Source organism: Fusarium fujikuroi, chromosome FFUJ_chr06 (assembly GCF_900079805.1).
Source record: "Fusarium fujikuroi IMI 58289 draft genome, chromosome FFUJ_chr06".
NCBI lineage: Eukaryota > Fungi > Ascomycota > Sordariomycetes > Hypocreales > Nectriaceae > Fusarium > Fusarium fujikuroi.
The window spans coordinates 1,508,729-1,525,759 of NC_036627.1; the positions used below are offsets into that span (position 1 = coordinate 1,508,729).

At 49.0% G+C, this 17,031-nt stretch overlaps 10 protein-coding genes; 6 read left to right on the forward strand and 4 right to left on the reverse strand.

Moving 5' to 3' along the window:
* Window positions 1-296: 296 nt before the first annotated feature.
* On the forward strand, window positions 297-1,534 carry FFUJ_05811 (related to receptor expression-enhancing protein 4; the record flags this gene model as incomplete). XM_023579066.1 has 3 exons in its annotated part: window positions 297-325; window positions 446-595; window positions 643-1,534. The coding sequence occupies 3 exons, from the start codon at window positions 297-299 to the stop codon at window positions 1,532-1,534; spliced, it is 1,071 nt and encodes a 356-aa protein (XP_023431970.1).
* Window positions 1,535-1,864: 330 nt separating this feature from the next.
* FFUJ_05812 (probable MGM101-mitochondrial genome maintenance protein) lies at window positions 1,865-2,825 on the reverse strand (the record flags this gene model as incomplete). XM_023579067.1 has 2 exons in its annotated part: window positions 1,865-2,132; window positions 2,179-2,825. 2 exons carry the CDS (start codon window positions 2,823-2,825, stop codon window positions 1,865-1,867), a joined length of 915 nt encoding a protein of 304 aa, XP_023431971.1.
* Window positions 2,826-3,076: 251 nt separating this feature from the next.
* On the reverse strand, window positions 3,077-3,628 carry FFUJ_05813 (uncharacterized protein; the record flags this gene model as incomplete). XM_023579068.1 has 4 exons in its annotated part: window positions 3,077-3,145; window positions 3,255-3,319; window positions 3,468-3,499; window positions 3,564-3,628. The coding sequence occupies 4 exons, from the start codon at window positions 3,626-3,628 to the stop codon at window positions 3,077-3,079; spliced, it is 231 nt and encodes a 76-aa protein (XP_023431972.1).
* A 177-nt stretch (window positions 3,629-3,805) lies between these two features.
* FFUJ_05814 (related to BPL1-biotin holocarboxylase synthetase) lies at window positions 3,806-6,015 on the forward strand (the record flags this gene model as incomplete). XM_023579069.1 has 5 exons in its annotated part: window positions 3,806-3,842; window positions 3,898-4,531; window positions 4,582-5,157; window positions 5,207-5,478; window positions 5,525-6,015. 5 exons carry the CDS (start codon window positions 3,806-3,808, stop codon window positions 6,013-6,015), a joined length of 2,010 nt encoding a protein of 669 aa, XP_023431973.1.
* A 1,883-nt stretch (window positions 6,016-7,898) lies between these two features.
* FFUJ_05815 (uncharacterized protein) lies at window positions 7,899-8,573 on the forward strand (the record flags this gene model as incomplete). The annotated part of the gene is made up of 1 exon (XM_023579070.1): window positions 7,899-8,573. One exon carries the CDS (start codon window positions 7,899-7,901, stop codon window positions 8,571-8,573), a length of 675 nt encoding a protein of 224 aa, XP_023431974.1.
* Window positions 8,574-8,911: 338 nt separating this feature from the next.
* FFUJ_05816 (uncharacterized protein) lies at window positions 8,912-9,963 on the forward strand (the record flags this gene model as incomplete). XM_023579071.1 has 3 exons in its annotated part: window positions 8,912-8,943; window positions 8,994-9,697; window positions 9,749-9,963. 3 exons carry the CDS (start codon window positions 8,912-8,914, stop codon window positions 9,961-9,963), a joined length of 951 nt encoding a protein of 316 aa, XP_023431975.1.
* A 445-nt stretch (window positions 9,964-10,408) lies between these two features.
* Window positions 10,409-11,945, forward strand: FFUJ_05817 (uncharacterized protein; the record flags this gene model as incomplete). XM_023579073.1 has 2 exons in its annotated part: window positions 10,409-10,524; window positions 10,586-11,945. 2 exons carry the CDS (start codon window positions 10,409-10,411, stop codon window positions 11,943-11,945), a joined length of 1,476 nt encoding a protein of 491 aa, XP_023432821.1.
* Window positions 11,946-12,598: 653 nt separating this feature from the next.
* Window positions 12,599-13,104, reverse strand: FFUJ_05818 (probable mitochondria-associated signaling protein; the record flags this gene model as incomplete). XM_023579074.1 has 2 exons in its annotated part: window positions 12,599-13,012; window positions 13,102-13,104. The coding sequence occupies 2 exons, from the start codon at window positions 13,102-13,104 to the stop codon at window positions 12,599-12,601; spliced, it is 417 nt and encodes a 138-aa protein (XP_023432874.1).
* Window positions 13,105-13,666: 562 nt separating this feature from the next.
* Window positions 13,667-15,740, forward strand: FFUJ_05819 (uncharacterized protein; the record flags this gene model as incomplete). XM_023579075.1 has 3 exons in its annotated part: window positions 13,667-13,874; window positions 13,924-14,178; window positions 14,227-15,740. 3 exons carry the CDS (start codon window positions 13,667-13,669, stop codon window positions 15,738-15,740), a joined length of 1,977 nt encoding a protein of 658 aa, XP_023431976.1.
* Window positions 15,741-16,048: 308 nt separating this feature from the next.
* On the reverse strand, window positions 16,049-17,005 carry FFUJ_05820 (probable ribosomal protein L13B; the record flags this gene model as incomplete). XM_023579076.1 has 5 exons in its annotated part: window positions 16,049-16,444; window positions 16,523-16,681; window positions 16,778-16,824; window positions 16,889-16,922; window positions 17,003-17,005. The coding sequence occupies 5 exons, from the start codon at window positions 17,003-17,005 to the stop codon at window positions 16,049-16,051; spliced, it is 639 nt and encodes a 212-aa protein (XP_023432875.1).
* Between the last annotated feature and the right edge of the window lie 26 nt (window positions 17,006-17,031).

A 17,031-nucleotide genomic window follows, 5' to 3' on the forward strand; every position in this document is an offset into this window, starting at 1 on the left:
TGGGTCACTCACTAAGCCATCACCGTCACGCGAAGAGTGCCCCGCCCCCGCTCACGGGAGTTTCGGCGCCCACTTCCTCTTAGGTCCATTTTCAGCTCAGCTCCCGTCAGCTTCAACCACTAAACGTTACCTACCTTATCCTCAAACTTATTCTATTACACCTACAGAAAACCCTTTTCCCTTCTCTTCCTTAAACCTCTCGGAGACAATTACCCTCTTCTCCGTTGGTCAAACCCCCGCTCACATTTAGATTTAACTGCCGAGCCACGCACGAGGTTTCACCTCGGATTGCAGTCATGTTTGACCTTTTTCCTATGCTCTTATCGTAAGCTTCAGCCCTATACCTCTTCGTCATGAGGCGTCATACTCGCAATGCGATAACCACCCCGATCAGCTCGCAATGCCAATGGATCTGATTTACTGACTGTTCCTTTGTTCTGAATAGTTCTGTCGCCTGTTATCTGTTTCCAATCTTTGCATCTTACAAAGCGCTCAAGACACATGATCCCACCCAGCTGACGCCATGGCTGATGTACTGGGTGGTGCTCAGTTGCTGTCTTCTCGCTGAGTCTTGGGTTTGGTTTATTGTCTCATGGTATGTCTAAAACCCATACCTGACACCTTCTGTACTGACACTAGCAGGATTCCGCTTTACGGTTATTTCCGTTTACTGTTCCTCCTCTACCTTATCCTCCCACAGACACAAGGCGCTCGACGTCTATACGAAGAATATGTCCATCCTTATCTTGAAAAGAACGAGACGCAGATTGACGACTTCATCGCAAGCGCACATGAGCGCTTGACTGCTGCCGGAATATCTTACCTCAAGCTCGCTATTGAGCAGTTCAAGGTCAAGGTCCTCGGTCTTCCACCATCCGAACCCGAATCGCCTCCTCCCGAGCCTGCGCAAGGCTATACGCAGTCGCTTCTGTCACGATTCAACGTCCCTGCCGCGCGATGGGCTGGTAATAACAGCAGCGGCACCGACTTTTACAGCCTACTCTCCAGCGCCGTGGCAGCTGCTACCAACGCAGGTGCAGGTGGACAATCAGCTGGTACGAGAACAGTTGGAGGTGAGCCCACAAACTCGGGCGCATTGATCCCACCGCATCTTCGCGAGTCTGGGGCCAGAATGGACTTCATCTCGGCTCAGCGCGATCGCCTAAATGTCCTGATCTCGGCACTTGATCGGGAGGCCCAGGATCTTCGTACCGAAGCCCAGCGTGCCCAGACAAGCACAGGTACTCGCCGCGATCCCATGGCCTACGGAGGTTATGATAATAATGAGGAGGACGAACCTACCCAGCGACCACCTAGTGGACTAAGCGGCTGGAGTGGTATTAGCAAGAGTCGCAGCGAGACCGATTTCGAAAGGATCGACGCAGAGACTAGTTCGGACGAAGACCATCGCCAGGTGCGCCGAAGAAACCAGGGGGCTGGCACCAGAAATGCATCAGGCTCATGGGTTCCTTGGGGATGGGGCGGTGATGCCACATCAGGTGGCGGAGCGAGCGCCTCCGGAAGGGAAAGATAGAAACTCCATTCTGGGAAGTGGGTTTTGAATGATCATGGGTCTTACTAAGGTCCTCCGTAGACATGGTGTTTTTTGACATGGGCCCGTTGATATTCGGCACAATGGCTGCTCCAGTGCATATCTATATGGACATTGGTGTACATGAACTCGTTCTTCTTTAAAGACAGCCGTAGATCTTGGTCTGGTGATTCGTGATCCATTCGTTTTCCTCTGAATTACTAAGTATCGCTCCATGCGCCAAAGCCATACGTCTAACCCATCCATATCATACAGTAGGGGATCTACCCCGAGATTCTATACAAATGTAGTGCACGAATACATGACAGATGCCTAACAAAACTTGTAAGGGTACGTTGCCTCAGCAAGACCTTTCTTGTAAAAGAAAGTCCTCTTCTTCTTAGTGACCGTGTGCTCGACCCATTTTTCCTCTATGTAATGCTTTTTGAACCAGCGGATGTACACAGGATCCCAGAGTTCAGAGGCGATACCGAGATCCTTACAGCAACGCATCAGGGCGTTTGATTTGGCACCCTCAATGGCGGCGGGGATAGATTCGGGGCTGAAGTAATTGTTGTAGCCCTGCGATTGGGAGACGATTCTGTTCTTGTTAGTCACTATATAATATTGGAAATTGGTTCACTTACCGGCCGTTCACGATGAGAGCGTATTCACGCGTCACGATCTGGTTACCGATAACGACTTCCCCACGATGGACCATTCCCCAAGCCATCGGTCCAAAGGCCTCATTCAGCCGTCGTCGGTACTTGACTTCTGGCAAGTAGATGATACCATCGGGCTTGACCTCCACATCTTCAGCATCAACTGGTCGTGCGAGAATCTCGCTCTGCTCAGGAGTAACAGCCTTCACACCAAGGCCATACCAGCTCGTCTCCCAATTGATGTGCTCTGTGTTCTCCGTGTCCGTCTCGCTAGTCTCGCTCAGAATGCTCTTCGACACCGTAACAGGCTTGTGTGGGCTCTCCGGCCTAGCACTCTTGCTGCTTGCCGTGGGCTTTGGAGGAAACGTCTTGGGCGCATATGTAGACTTTGTAGATGCGGCTGCAGGTGTAGATCTTGAAGTTGGCGACTTGGCAGACGCAGTCGAAGGTGCAGCTTTAGCTCTGGTAGTGTATTTGGGCTTTGTAACGACGTCTTCTTGCTTCACTTGTGTAACATCTTGATCAGGCTTTTGCAGCGTCACGTCTGATGCTTCGGTAGCGTATCGTGCAATTGGAAGAAAGGTGGTGGGGAGTCTTCGGGCGGTGAAGAGGGCGCGGCGAGGGACGAACATTGCGGGTTGGTATGGGGGGGTTGTATATGGTGAACTTCAAGCTTGATGAAGCTATGGCGATAATTTCAAGGGCGGGTGGATTGATTGTCCGGTGGGGGACAGTGCTAGTACTGTGCATGTCATGTCATGATGCCTTGATTGAGTAAACTTATTTGGAGTCATCGTTTCCTAATCGCCTGGAAAGGAGAGCCTGATCTTGGTAGTGTACATTTTATACAGTAATAGTACAGTAAATTTCCCCTAATGCGACTTCAATTGTCCTTGGTCTCTGTACGTTGGTCGTTGTTATGAGCCTTCCAGCACTGTTTGAATTGCTCCATCTATGATACTGTCAGCTCGGGTCTATGACAGCATAAGAGCAATGCTGCAAGGCAGCTCGAAACAAATAAAATAAATGTGATTGCGTTTGATTGGACTTTTGATACTCACTTCTGCAGCACATGCGCGCCAATCCTTCTTTTCAAAGTAGCAGTCGGTCATTTTTGCGTTCTCATCTGAGTTGGTGATGCCTGTTAGCAAGCCTTTTTTCTCAACAAAACGATTAGTGAGCAAGTAGTTGAGGCGTAGACTTATACAACCTCATGAGTTCCATATCTTCCTTTGTATTTTGCCATTGGGTTTTGTAAGAAAAACAAGACTCACCCGCGCATCCAGTGCTAAAGATCCGCTTGTCCCTTCATCATCGGTTAGTAAAGGCCTCGGCTTTCGGTGTCTCAACGGAAAAGAGCGCTCTCTCACCATTCATCGGGCTCATCGTCGTCTTCTTGCGTGCTCTGCTGAGCATTACTCTCTTCCTTTGTCATAATTTCGACCGGTCTCTTGTCCAAAATTGTGGTGATTGAGTCTTTGTGTGTTATCGTTGAAAGAGGTTAGAGGTGGTTCGAGGCGGAGATTTTGGCTGAGGCGAGATCCAGCAAAAGTCAAGTGACAAAGACTACACGAACAACTACGGTATCACCAGAATCAGCCAAATACTGACAATGGCACCAGCAAAGCTCAACGTGCTTGTTTACACAGGTTTGATCCATCAACTCCCTTCACAGGCTGTTACACCCACTGATTCACCATCAAGGCATTGGCACCACAGTTGAGTCAGTGCGGCATTGTATCTGGTCCCTCCGCCGTCTTCTCGGCCCCAACTACGCCGTCATCCCCATCACAGAGAACATCATCCTCAAAGAACCATGGCAAGCGACATGCGCGCTCCTCGTCTTCCCAGGCGGTGGCGATCTCGGCTACTGCCAGGCATTGAATGGTGAGGGAAATCGTCGTATCGGCGACTATGTTCGCCGAGGAGGCTCTTATCTGGGCTTCTGTGCTGGTGGCTACTACGGTACACAGAAGTGCGAGTTTGAAGTGGGAAACAAACCTATGGAGGTTGTTGGACGAAGAGAGCTAGGGTTCTTCCCAGGGACCTGTCGAGGTGGCGCGTTCAAAGGCTTTGAGTATCGGAGTGAAAGGGGAGCGAGGGCTGTGCATTTGACGATACCCAAGGGTGCCTTTGAACAGGAGGTTGCGTCCGAGATCACCTCTTACTACAACGGAGGAGGTGTCTTTGTTGATGCTGCTTCGGTTAAGGATAGAAACGTCGAGGTTCTCGCTACTTACGATGAGGAGCTTGATGTCGATGGCGGCGATGGAAAAGCAGCAGTTGTTCTTTGCACAGTCGGAGATGGTAAAGCTTTGCTTACTGGCCCCCACCCCGAGTACGTTTCGATATGTTTACCGTATACATGTACTGACTGATACACTTTAGGTTCGCTGCGGCCAACTTGAATCCTCAGCCAACCGTCCCGGGATATGATGACCTGGTCACCAAACTAGCAGACGCCGACAAGGGCCGAGCTTCTTTTCTCAAGGCATGTCTCACAAAGCTCGGTCTTGAGGTTAGCCCTCACGACACAGGTGTTCCCTCGCTCTCCCATCTTCACCTCTCCTCCATCACCGACACAGGTGTATCAGAGCTATTGACTGACTGGAGCGACATCATCGACAAGGAGAACGGCGAAGAATGGATCCGAGCGGAAACAGACACCTTTCACATCCAGAATGAAGATACAATCTGGAGTCTCGAGGGGCTTCAGCAATCTCTGACAGAGACAACGGATTCCAGCATCTCTGAGAATGGCAGCATTGACTACAGCAAGATCATCAAGAAGATCTTTCCTCACGAGAAGGGTCTTCCTCATCCCAAACTTACACCACATTTCAACCATGGTCTGTTCTTTTCAAGCCTGAAGCGTTATCGACAAGTTGAGCCAACTGCTCGAGCATGGGGTGACTTGCTTATGTACGGCGAAGTTGTCACAAGTACAAATACCATGCTTGAGAAGTATGTTCTTCCTCCCAAACAGGGGATTTACAAGACTGATATCTACCAGGAACCCCAAGCTCATGCCGAAACTCCCAAGCGGCTTCACAGTCTCAGCTACTACCCAAGTTGCTGGCCGTGGTCGTGGCTCGAACGTCTGGATTGCTCCCCCTGGAATGCTCATCTTCTCGACTGTAATCAACCACCCAGCCCACCTCGCTGTGACTCGTCCTGTTGTATTTATTCAGTATATCACGGCTATTGCCATGGTTGAGGCTGTGCAGTCTTATGATCGTGGGTACGAGAACATTCCCATCAAGCTAAAGTGGCCCAACGACATTTGTAAGTCAATCCGGCTTCTTTGCAAGACCAAGCCTAACATTGCTAGATGCCCTTGATCCCACAAAGTCAAAAGAGAAACCACACTACGTTAAAGTCGGCGGTATTCTCTCCCAGTGTCTCTATTTCGACGGCAACTACCAAATCATCCTCGGCGTAGGCCTCAATACCATCAACCCCCGTCCCACAATCTCCATATCCGACCTCGTTCCCTCAGGAGCACCAGAACTTCATCTCGAAACCCTCCTAGCACGCGTTCTCACACGCATCGAAGCAATCTACGCTCAGTTCCTCCGAGAAGGGTTCTCAGCTGATCTTGAAGCCCGTTACTACCGCCACTGGTTACACACAAGACAGGACGTCACTCTCGAGGCAGAAGGTGGTGTCAAGGCTCGTGTGGTGGGAATTACGCGGGATTGGGGAATGTTGAAGGTTGAAGAGATAGATGCTACCGGGAGGTCGACAGGGAAGATCTGGGCATTGCAGAGTGACGAGAATAGCTTTGATTACTGGAAGGGCCTGGTCAGGAGGAAGATGTGAGAATACATATGTGGTATTGAAGCGCTGGAAGTAGGCATACATGGGTGGTGCTCAGAAGAAGGGTCTAGACGAGCATCAGATGCACATGTAGGGTCCAAGAGAATATCTCAGAGATGGAGCGCCGTTTCAGCGAGAAAGTACCTGGGTTATCCATCTATGTCATCAGCTCTTATTTATCTGAGTGATCTGTCATCCCCAACACTTGACGTCGGGCCATTTTCTAGATCATCTTTGTGTATGACTTGCCCTTCCTGACTGAATAATCCTTGAGTTTCTTTCCGCGATGGCATAATTGACCAGAGCTGGGTTAGGCTCTGAGTGTATGGACATCTTCTTCCGTTACTCACAACCCTGCCAGGCTTAGCATCTAGCCACAGATGACACTGCAGCTAGTCAATGTTGATTTCTCCGCCAATCCTGCCGTGATAAACCTATTTAATCCTCTGGGGGGACTGTTCTGCAATGTGACATTCTTGGCTGCTCGTTTCCTCGCCAGTATCTCTTTGTGGGAAGACACAAATCCATTTCTCAAACACACGATGTGCTTCCTATTCACAGATCCTAAACTGTTGTATAAGAAGCCTAGGCTATTATACAGGACTTTCACTAATTTTCTCGACAGCATTGATGACCTCGAATTGCAATCTGCCAACCTCAACATGGACAAAAAAAGGGACACACTATCGGAGAAGGAGGCTTCACCGAACTGCCAGAGATTCGAGCCTCGTGATTTCAAAGACCTCACTGGTCATATATTCGGTACAATACCTCCAGATTTCAAGCCAGTACTTACCATACCATGGTCAGAGCACCCTGACCAAGGCATCTCGGAACTTGCAGCCGACTTGACTATCATTGAGAGGTTTACCACAGTCACACAGTCAGAACAATCCATAACGACGAGTATTCCGCGAAGGCTCACCCCGGGTACTGAGATAGAGATAGTCACCATTATTGATGGAACCAAGTTCGTCCCCCCAAGCAGCACATCAGACGTGACGGGCCCCAGTCAGGAGTCAGAGCACACTTCACTTAGGGAGACGACTACTGAGGTGCTCAGCTTGAGCACCGAGACAACTCTACTCGCTCCATCCTCTTACAGATCAAGTGAAGGGAGGTCTTGGACTACATCATACACAACCGATTCAAGCACAGAGCTTCTACCACCGTCTTCATCCCCGATTGCGTCTGAAACGTCAGGTCTATCAGATACCACGAGATATATAATAGGGGGGTTCGCAGGTTTTTTTACCCTTTGTGTTGCGATGTTCATCTTTTGTTTGGTACGAAGTTGTGAAAAGGGACAAAAACCGAGGCATAGAGAGCAACATGGACTACAAAACGAACCACGATATCAACTACGACAAGAACTGCAATCTGAGCCACGACATGAACCGCGATATGGACCGCAGTATGGGGCATCAACTAATGTTACTGTCACTGTCTGCAACAACCATGCCGAGATACAGCCACAACAAGCGGTTCCGGACTATGGGTGGAAAGCTTGAAAATCTCAACGGCTCAAGGCGACCTTGATTAACAAGGATATGATTGAACATGAATGCAGTGTCTTTCCATAGTTTTTGAGTTACACAAAATATCACTACCCCCTCTGAATCTATGCATTACGCTGCCTGATCACAACCTGATCTATCTACTCTCGTATAGTAACTCACAATGACTGTAATGCATCTTCAATAACAGATTGGAATACCTTGAATCAGCTCAGTGTGCCACTTATATATACGTCCCCCAAAGCCCCTCCCCCTGTGTTCGATTTCTTCCCAAACCTCCACGAGCATTTACCCAACTGCCCAATCGTCCAAGTAAGAGGCCTGTCTTGTTTTACATATCTCATCGACAATATAAAAGTCTACTAGATCATGGAGAATCAGGAGATCTCCGCCTCTCATGGGGCTGATCCTTCGTCCACCCACAACCAAAATGGCCCCCGCGAGCTTGTAGATTTGACTGGAAGTGTCTACAGCACAGTTCCATCTGGCTTCGGGCCAGTCCTTGCATTTTTATCAGAGGACCTTCCAGGAAAATACAGAGAGAATGTGACAGTCATCGACAAGGTTGATGGCACTTCCATCAAAGATGGCGCGATAATCATAGGTACCGAGACTTGGGAACCCTTCACTTGGTATACAAGGCATAAGCACGAGACTTTCACTCTTGTCTTGCGCCCTACCGATACCACTAGAAGTGATAACGATATACTCAGCATCATCAGTAATTTGACGCTACCAAGTGCAACTCCGACATCCTTGAGCGAGAAGCTGACTTCAAGTTCGTCGACTACAGAGAGTTTGGCAATTACAACTGCTGAATCCTCCAGCGGCTCTCTATCTGCAGGTGGATGGACCTTCGTATTCGTTATAGCCGTATTTTTGTTTATTTTATCCATCATTGCCGCTGTGGTTTTAGGGCTCCGTAGGCGTTCCAGGCACAATCAGAACAATTTCAACTTCCAGCTTGACAATGGTCCCTTTGGGCATACCTACACGGAGCCTGTGCAGCCTGTCGAGCCAGCGCCAGCTATTTTGAAATCATAAATGACTGCACGACATGGGAATAATTCTGGCTGTGCATGGTTGACACAGATGCAGAGCCTCGTGATAGCACTTATTAGTTTCACAAATAGCATTATCTTTCTCTGAATCGATCACTCTTGATAAGTCTCTTCACTATTTAATAAGTCCCATCACCCAACAACTCATAGCAAGTGACTAGACCTCTGATCTAGACACCGACTTACCTTTGAATCAGCCCAGCATGGTGATTATATACATGGCCCTTGGAGCCGTTCTCCCGAGGGCGATTTCGACAAACGGTAGATATAACAAACGGTGGTTCTTTTTCTTTTCAACGGGACTTTAAATGACTGCTCAAGATGGCTGTCCCCTTTCCTGACTCTGAGTACATGTAAGTACAACTCAGCCTCTGGATTCACTCAACCCCTGACATTATGGTAGCGACGAGGCTCAAACCCAGTCTCCTGGCCTGAAAACGACCGAAAACGAAGACTTGGAACATGAGGTCTTATCTTATTTCCTTAATGAGCCTCGTATCTTCATCGATTCCTTGGGTCATACTTATAGCGACATGAAATCCAACCAAGAACCGTATTCCACTTATGCGAAGATTGTTACAATCCCACGCACAAAGGTTCAAGAACCGATGACTTTCACATCAAGACACACGATTACTCTTACCTCGATGGCAACTCTAACTTCATTTACCACTGTATTCGAAACAAAGCACCTAGGTCCCGTCGATCCATTGCCCAAAGTCACTTCCAAGATCACTACCCATATCACAATAACAGTTGTCAAGGACCATTCGATAAGTTCCGCTCGGACAAGTCTACCAACCACAGACCTCAGCCCTTTATTTCCTCCCAGCGTTGATGCGAACACTGATCCATCACTCTGGAGTACTGTTACTATAAGTGACAGCATACGATCAAGCTCAGTTTTGCCTTCATCGTTTACCACGAGCCGAGATGGACCGAAGCTACCAACAGGTACAGAAGCCTCGTCTTCAAAGGACTCTTTAACAGCAGGTGAGGTTGCGCCTATCGCAGTCGGTGTGCTCTTCCTACTTGCCACAATATGTTTAATAATCTGGTTTTGGTTACGAAGTCGCCGAAAGCGAAAAGGCACCAGTCGCGGCACTCGTTTATCGTCACGACCAAACCCAACTCCGTCAAACTCACCTTAAGGTCAAGAGCTCAAACCTATATTAGCCCCCTATCGCTCTACCAATGTAAACGCACTTCTAACTAACGATGCACGTCATATGTCTTTCGAGCTCGATGAAAATGGTCGCAACATGGGCCTCAAATACTATAAATTCGAACCTTCTAGTTCGAGACATCCTGACGGACACAATACGGATCTCGACCAAGATCCTGAGTCAAAGGGCAAGGGACGTGCAGAATAGCAAAGTTTGATACAAGAAAGTATTTCCCAAAGCTTGATTTCTCTTCACTTATGAGAGGCTCTCGTTAAATCTCCGCATACAACTCAGACTTAAAATGTTCCCTTTGCAAAACCTTGATATCGTGTCTGAATGAGTGGCATGTGACACTGTGACAAACGCTAGAGTCTGCAGCAAACAACTGTCATAGAGTTTCGTTGGCAACCATGAGAGGATTCACACACAAAACTTTACCTTTGGATGTATATATGGAAGCCTAGAAGTACAAGACATAAAATGGAACTTGAGACGCAAAACATACGGATATCGCCCTCATCTCATCCGTTCTGCCCTTTCTGGTCCTTATACCCCTAGACCGTTGCGTTTGTTACAGCCATCGAAGACTCGATTTGACTACGCCTAACTTCTAGCATCCTAAGGCGTTTCGTTATTTTAAACACTTTGCAAGATGTTGCTTCCCAAGCTTTCCCTCCTAGCAGTTATGGCAATACCCGTAGCTGCCCTCAATTGCCAAAATGAAGTCACAGACGCGACGATAGACCGCAACTGGTTGTTGTCAGGTTGGTAAGTCACATAAACTTCATCTCTCATCTCAGGGCTATACTGATATCTTCTCTCTGTATAGTGGCCCTTGTCGCAAGAACTCATTCGAAACTCACCCTGAAGTGCCTAATGACGACGCCGGCCGCTTCAGGTATGATGAAGACAACGATGCAACCTACAAAAGTATCTGCAACGTGTGCCGCAGTAACTTTGGCCCCAAACAGCCAGACAAGGTCATAACCAGCCAGACCTCGGTGCTCAGCTTGCCCAAGGAGACACCAACCATTGCGAGTATGGAAACAACACATGCGAAACCTCGCATTGGATGGCTAGACCCTCCAGGTCCCAGTGATGGCGCTACATTTAGTAATAATGATCCTCAACAGTCAGAAAGTAGTATTACCAGTTCATCTGCGGCACTTAAACTACCCAAGGAGACACCAAGCATCACGAGTATTAGGATAACCCAGACGAAGCCTCGTGTAGGATGGTCAACTCTTCCAGGTCCCGACGACGGCACTACCTTGGCTTGGTTTACGAAAACAACAACGCATACCGAGACTGAGACCGAGACCACTACCACGACGGCATCCACTACTATAGATCTAAAGAAGAGTACAGCAACATCCATGGGTCTTAGTGAGACCACGGAAACATCAATGAGTCCGGGGAAGAGTACAGCGACCTCGATGGGTTTGACTGAGACTTCAGCAACATTGGACCCAGAAGAGACTGACACTCCAACGCCACAAAAGAAGAAACACACTGCTGGCCTTCAAACAGCCGGTATCATAATTGCAATTCTCTTTTTCATCGTGTTCACCGTTCTGGTCACCTGGAAATGCCTTCAACACCACCGGCAGATTCAGTTTGACGAGGACCCAGAGGAGCCAATGGGTGAAGCTAATGACGCTGGAGGCAGCGCCTTCGACGATTCAGACTCAGAGGCCGAGGAGGGACAGGCCAGAAATCTGGTGGCCTCGGTGAGGGACTGGTTCAGAAGGCACCAGTTTCCATTTCCTCCACCGAACGAGCCTGAAGAACCGGATCCTGATGACGGGGAAGCTGATGACGGGGAAGCTGATGACGGGGAGCCCGAGCCTCATCCAGTTCCTCCTCCTCCTCCTCCTCCTCCTCCTATTCCTGAGCAACCAGTTCAAGCTCCCACCGCTGTAGTACATCCATTTATCCCACGTACTACTCGCGCTATTCCAGGACATCAAGTCCAGGCCCCTTCGGTTCAAGTACCAACTCCTGATCCAGCTCAAGATCGCAGCAGCTCGAGTGTCTACAGCCAGGACAGCGGATATCTAAATTCAGTCGAAATGCCCAGGCCACTCTCCATAAACAGATCCCGTCGTAGACAGGAACAACCTCAGCCGCCTCAAGAATGGAGGACAACTGGAGAGCCTGTGCAAACCGGAAATTATGGCTGGATTTAATCTTGTGATTGCGCCTTGGGTGGAACTGAATGAAAGATAGTTCTGGTTACATCTGTATGATTTCATCAGCGTGTTACCTCTTGTGGGAAAGTTTGTGGTTTGATCTTACAATACAGTTAGTTACTCCTTTTCATGATTTACCTAGACTATTATTACACCACGTATAGAACCAAGAGACGACTTATAAGCCTAGAAGAATCCGGCAGTGTGAATAGCTCTGTGACTATAATAGATCAGTACCCAGTGAGGTGTGTTTATCTTGGGGATACCAAAATATCGTCGCAAGACACACCACATTGTCCTTGACGAGACATTCGTTGCCGAAATATACGCCCTCAACTCACGCCAACTCGTGGCCTCATTTCTACTCACATCCAACCCAAAAGTACTCCGCTGATATCGTACAGTTGTATTAAACATAAGATAGCATAGGTCGTCTGTCTCTTTTTTCTTTCGTCTAAGAACCAACCAACCTCGAGCGGCTCATCACGCCACCGATAACCCAATAAACGCCGTGCCATGCCGCAGTCGAGTGAAGATGTACATTGTATACATGGAGAAAGTGAACTCCTCCCTCCCGTCCCTCAGAACTCCTTTACGAGGTCATCGTACAAAGGTTGCTTTTTCCAGTCTCATTTGCTCAAGGAGAGTCGTCAGTCCTTGTAGACCTTGGGCTTGAAACCCTCTTTAATTTCAGCCTCTTGCTCCATCTTCTCCCGTATAGGACCAATCTCTCGCTCGAATCGCTCCTTTGCTCTTACGATCTTGCTCTGAAGATAGAAACTGCCACCCTTTTGAGGATCGTTGGCGTCAAACAGTCGCTTATAACGTGAGAGAACCTCCTCGACATTGGCTTGTCCACCAGCCGGGGGCTTGACGTTGAGGATCTTGCATGCCTCATCGAGAGTCATGCCAGATGAGAGAGAGGCACCAGCGGATGGGTTGCCAGCCTTGGCCTGCGCTCGCTGGTACGCTGAAGCAGCCTGAGCCTGCTTATAAGCTGCGACAAATGATCGACCGAGGATTCGGGAGCCTGTTAGGAAGGCAGTGACCACGAATTTGTGCGCCTGGGGTTATGTTAGCCGCCACTCCAACCAATGCGGCGATTCTTGAAGTAAGGAACATGGCGGGCATGATCCAAGACGTGGGCGCATACCATTTTGAAGAATTATGAGTGATGTAGACGAATTGACTATTGGGAGAAAAGGTGGAGATATCGCTGAGAAGCGACGTTGAAATAGCGGCCCTCGTTCGCGACGAGGGAAAGGATCGTGATGGCGCTGCTAGAGACTTTTTCCCCGGGTGCAAAGTCGGCGGAGGCGGATCATTCCGAGGTCGGAATTTTGCACCTCCGATCAACCGGCTACACAGCAGAGTCTGCCGAGGTTTAGCCGGGTCATACATTCACCACGATTCACCGAGCTTCACCGAGATAATGCCCCGCGATGGAGCTGCAGGAAAGAATGTTAGCTGACCGCAATGAGATGCGGGACGTAATAAATTTCATGAACCGGTTCTGAAACTTGTTGCTGAATTTTAGTTACGAAGAGATCTGTTCTCCCATTCCCTACATTCATGTAAAGCTTTAGAAACTTTTAGTTGTTTTGTAAGCACCTCTTCAACACATTTGTATAGGGTACCTCAAGTGGACTGGTATAACTAATTCAACGTCTGTCCAACTTCAGCATTATATCTCATACTCCACAAAAGAAGCTGAGATCATGTCTATGTCACCTCAAGACGTGGCTGTCCTGATACAGCGTGAAGGAAGCGGAGCATCGCCAGAAACTTACGATGCCGCCAACGAATCTGACGATGCGGTTGTGAAGCGAACAAAGCTATTATCTTCCGTGCTCGAAACTCTTAAGCAACAAGATCCTTCTTCGCTAGAGGCTACAGCCAAGGCGTTGGGCGACGGAAGTCGAGATGGTAAGTGTGACATCCATCCCCATCTGTGAATTCGTTAACATGGCCACAGTGGCTTGGAGACTCCCTTACGGAGATTCGGGAATTCTCGAGTTCTTCCTTGACATTCTTGCCGCGGATGAGGAGCAGCCTCATGGCGTCAAAGTCCAGGCTCTGCGTGTTACTGGAAATTCTTGTGCTGATACAGACCAAAATAGAGCTCGAGTTGTTGAGGGCAAATATATCGTTTCTTTTATCAAGCACCTTCAGGACATGAGTCTTGTTCCGTACTTGATTCCGGTGCTCTACAATGTTCTCGTTGATTATGGTGAGTCTTCAAGACAATGCTCGAGTGGCACAACACTGATACTCGTAGAACCCGCTCAACGTCTTGCTTCAGAGTCACGACTCAGCAGTCATCTAATCACTCTCCTTCAGTCACCCAACCGCGCTGCTTTCAGCCCTCTTGTCACTTATTTCTGCAAGATCCTTGCTCTCCTCATCACACAAGATGGTGAGGTAGCTGTTGCAGATTCTGAGACGGCCTCTGTTCTTCTCAAACTGGCAGTCAGCCCTGACCACAGCACTGATATCGAGGACTTTCTTGCCCTCGTCTCTACCGCGGCCAGTTATCTTGCTAATGAATCCTTCCAAGAGCGACTCCTCGACTCAAAAGAAGCAGATGTCTTCGTCAAGGCATTCTATATCGCACATACCCAATTCGACTCAGAGCTTGATGACGAAGACACTGCCAAGGAACTAGGGCAGCTGTGTACTTCATTACTTACAACCCTGGCTGACCTGACGGGCAACGACGCTTTCCCAGCTTGTTATTCCCTTGAGAGCTCAGTGCCACAGTCGCTTCTTAGATGGTTGAAGGAGCCGCATGTTATTCTTCAGTCCGCAGCTTGTCTGGCTCTCGGCAACCTCTCCCGTTCAGATCAGGCTTCCACAGCCTTTGTGCAGAAGTATCAGGCTCATCTTCCTCTGATCGCAATTCTTTCCAATCCAGAGATCAAAGATGCCCAGCTTCTTCACTCCGCACTGTCTTTCCTCAAGAACCTCGCGATTCCGGCACAGAACAAAACATTACTAGGGGATCTGCTAGAGCCAGTGAGTGTGCCAAGGATATTGACCATAGATACTCTTCCTCAGGTCCAGTTCTCGGCAGTTTCACTACTTCGCCTACTGCTTGTGAACTGCCCAGATAATGTTCGTCGAGTTGTCACCCCCAGAACAGCTGAGGGAGAGGGGTCTGGCAAGCACACAACTGTCCATGATATGATCTCATTGTTTGATCGATCTGATACGGAACCTACCCGGCTCGAAGCCGCACGAAGTGTTGCTACTGTATGCCGGGTTCTTCATACAGCACCCACCGAGGGGGTTCTTTCTGGATGGAGTTCTGAAATTGAAAAGACACCATCGAGGGATCTGTTCTATGCTGAACATGATCTTTCACAAGTGCTGGCATTCCTCATCACTCAAGAGAAGTGGCCCATTCTAAAATCCGAGGCTTGGTTCGTCTTTGCTCTCATGTCACGATCAAAGGATGGAGCCCAAGTTGTCGCCAAAATCCTTGCTATATCTGGAGCTATGGATGCTCTCAGTTATGCAGTCACCGGAAAGACTACAAACGACGAAACACCACAGATCGAGGGTGGTGCCCCCGAAATTCCCCCAGCAATTCCTGAAGAGCTGGCATTGGAACCTCAGCAGGTTGACCCGAAACAAAAGGCCAATATGGCCAAGGTGGATAGAGAGAACTGTCTGGTCCTATGTACCGAAGTTGTCAAGAACGGGGAGACTCAGGAGTCCAAGCAAGTTGATCGGTTACGGAGTTTAATTCGACAGGGTACAGAGTTGCTGGGCAAAAAGGCTGAAGAGTAGCACAGTTTCAAATGATGAAATAACCAAAGATACTAGGAACATAGATATCACTTTACAAATCGTCCAAGGGATTGAAATCATAACGAATAACTTTTTAAAAAAGAGATACCATATGCACGTAATGCATCCATTGACCAAGTAATGATAGAGCGAAGCCGGTGATCATGCAGTAAATTTCTTGAGCTGGACCTAGAGTATCTTTCCTCCATACCCGGCCAAGCCTTTCATCAGAGCCTCGAACCGACGTTGCCCATGTCTCAGAGACGCAAAGAGCAAAACCCTCAAACACCAGTTCCCTTTTTGCAAGTTTATTTCTTAGCCGACTCAGCCTCAGCGGCATCCCGCACACGCTTCTGTCGGGCACCCTCGTATCGGGCGTTGGCACGAGCGACACGGAGAGTTCGGTAAGCACCGGCCTCGATGTTGGAAGGCATGTCACCCTTCTTGATCTCCTTGAAAGCGATGTCGGTGGGGGCAATGGGGAGAGCAGCAGAGACGTGGGAGGCCTTCTCAATCTTGGAGACGTCGGTCTTGGTGTCACCCTTCTTGGGGGCGTTGGATCGGCGGGGGAGGAGGATCAATCGCTCCTGGTAGGCCTTGAGGCGGGCGACGTTGGCAGCAAGGGACTCCTCGCTGAGGTTCTGTCGGCGGAAATCGACAGCGATGCCGATGGTGGGAGCGAAAGCCTTGGGGATACCGGCCTCCTGCGTGGTTGTTAGAATTGCAATTTTTCTGGAGTATCTCGTATCGTGTGCTTTCGACCGAGATGCAAAATATCATACCTTGAGCTCAGCCAGGGTGAAACCGCGGCCGGAGCGGACACGGCGGTTGTACTTAAGGGTAGGGCATCGCACAACAGGTCGGAGCTTGTCGACAGGTCGAGGAGCGAGGGCAGCAGCCTTGGCCTGACGAGCTGTGCGTCTCCGCGACTTCTTGCCGGGCTATTCCATAGTCAATATTTGTGTGCCAAGTGAATTTCCAGAAAATCGAGATGAATCGTTTCTTCTCTTCTCTTCTCGTCGGGTGCATCGTCATACCTGGTCGAAGTGGGTTCGAACCCGGCGCTGCCAATCCTTGCGGAAGTCTGTTGAAGGAGTCAGTCCCTCAAATCCTCTATCATATCGTTATTCGGTAGGGGTGCGGCTCACGGTTGTTGACGAGCTTCTGGTTGTGCTTGATCGCCTGTAGTAAATCAGGTCAGCAAATGCGAATGCACTCGAGCGCGATGAACATTATCCATCGCATTGGGCGTATCTCCATACCATTGTGTCTGCTTGCGATCAACGTGCTC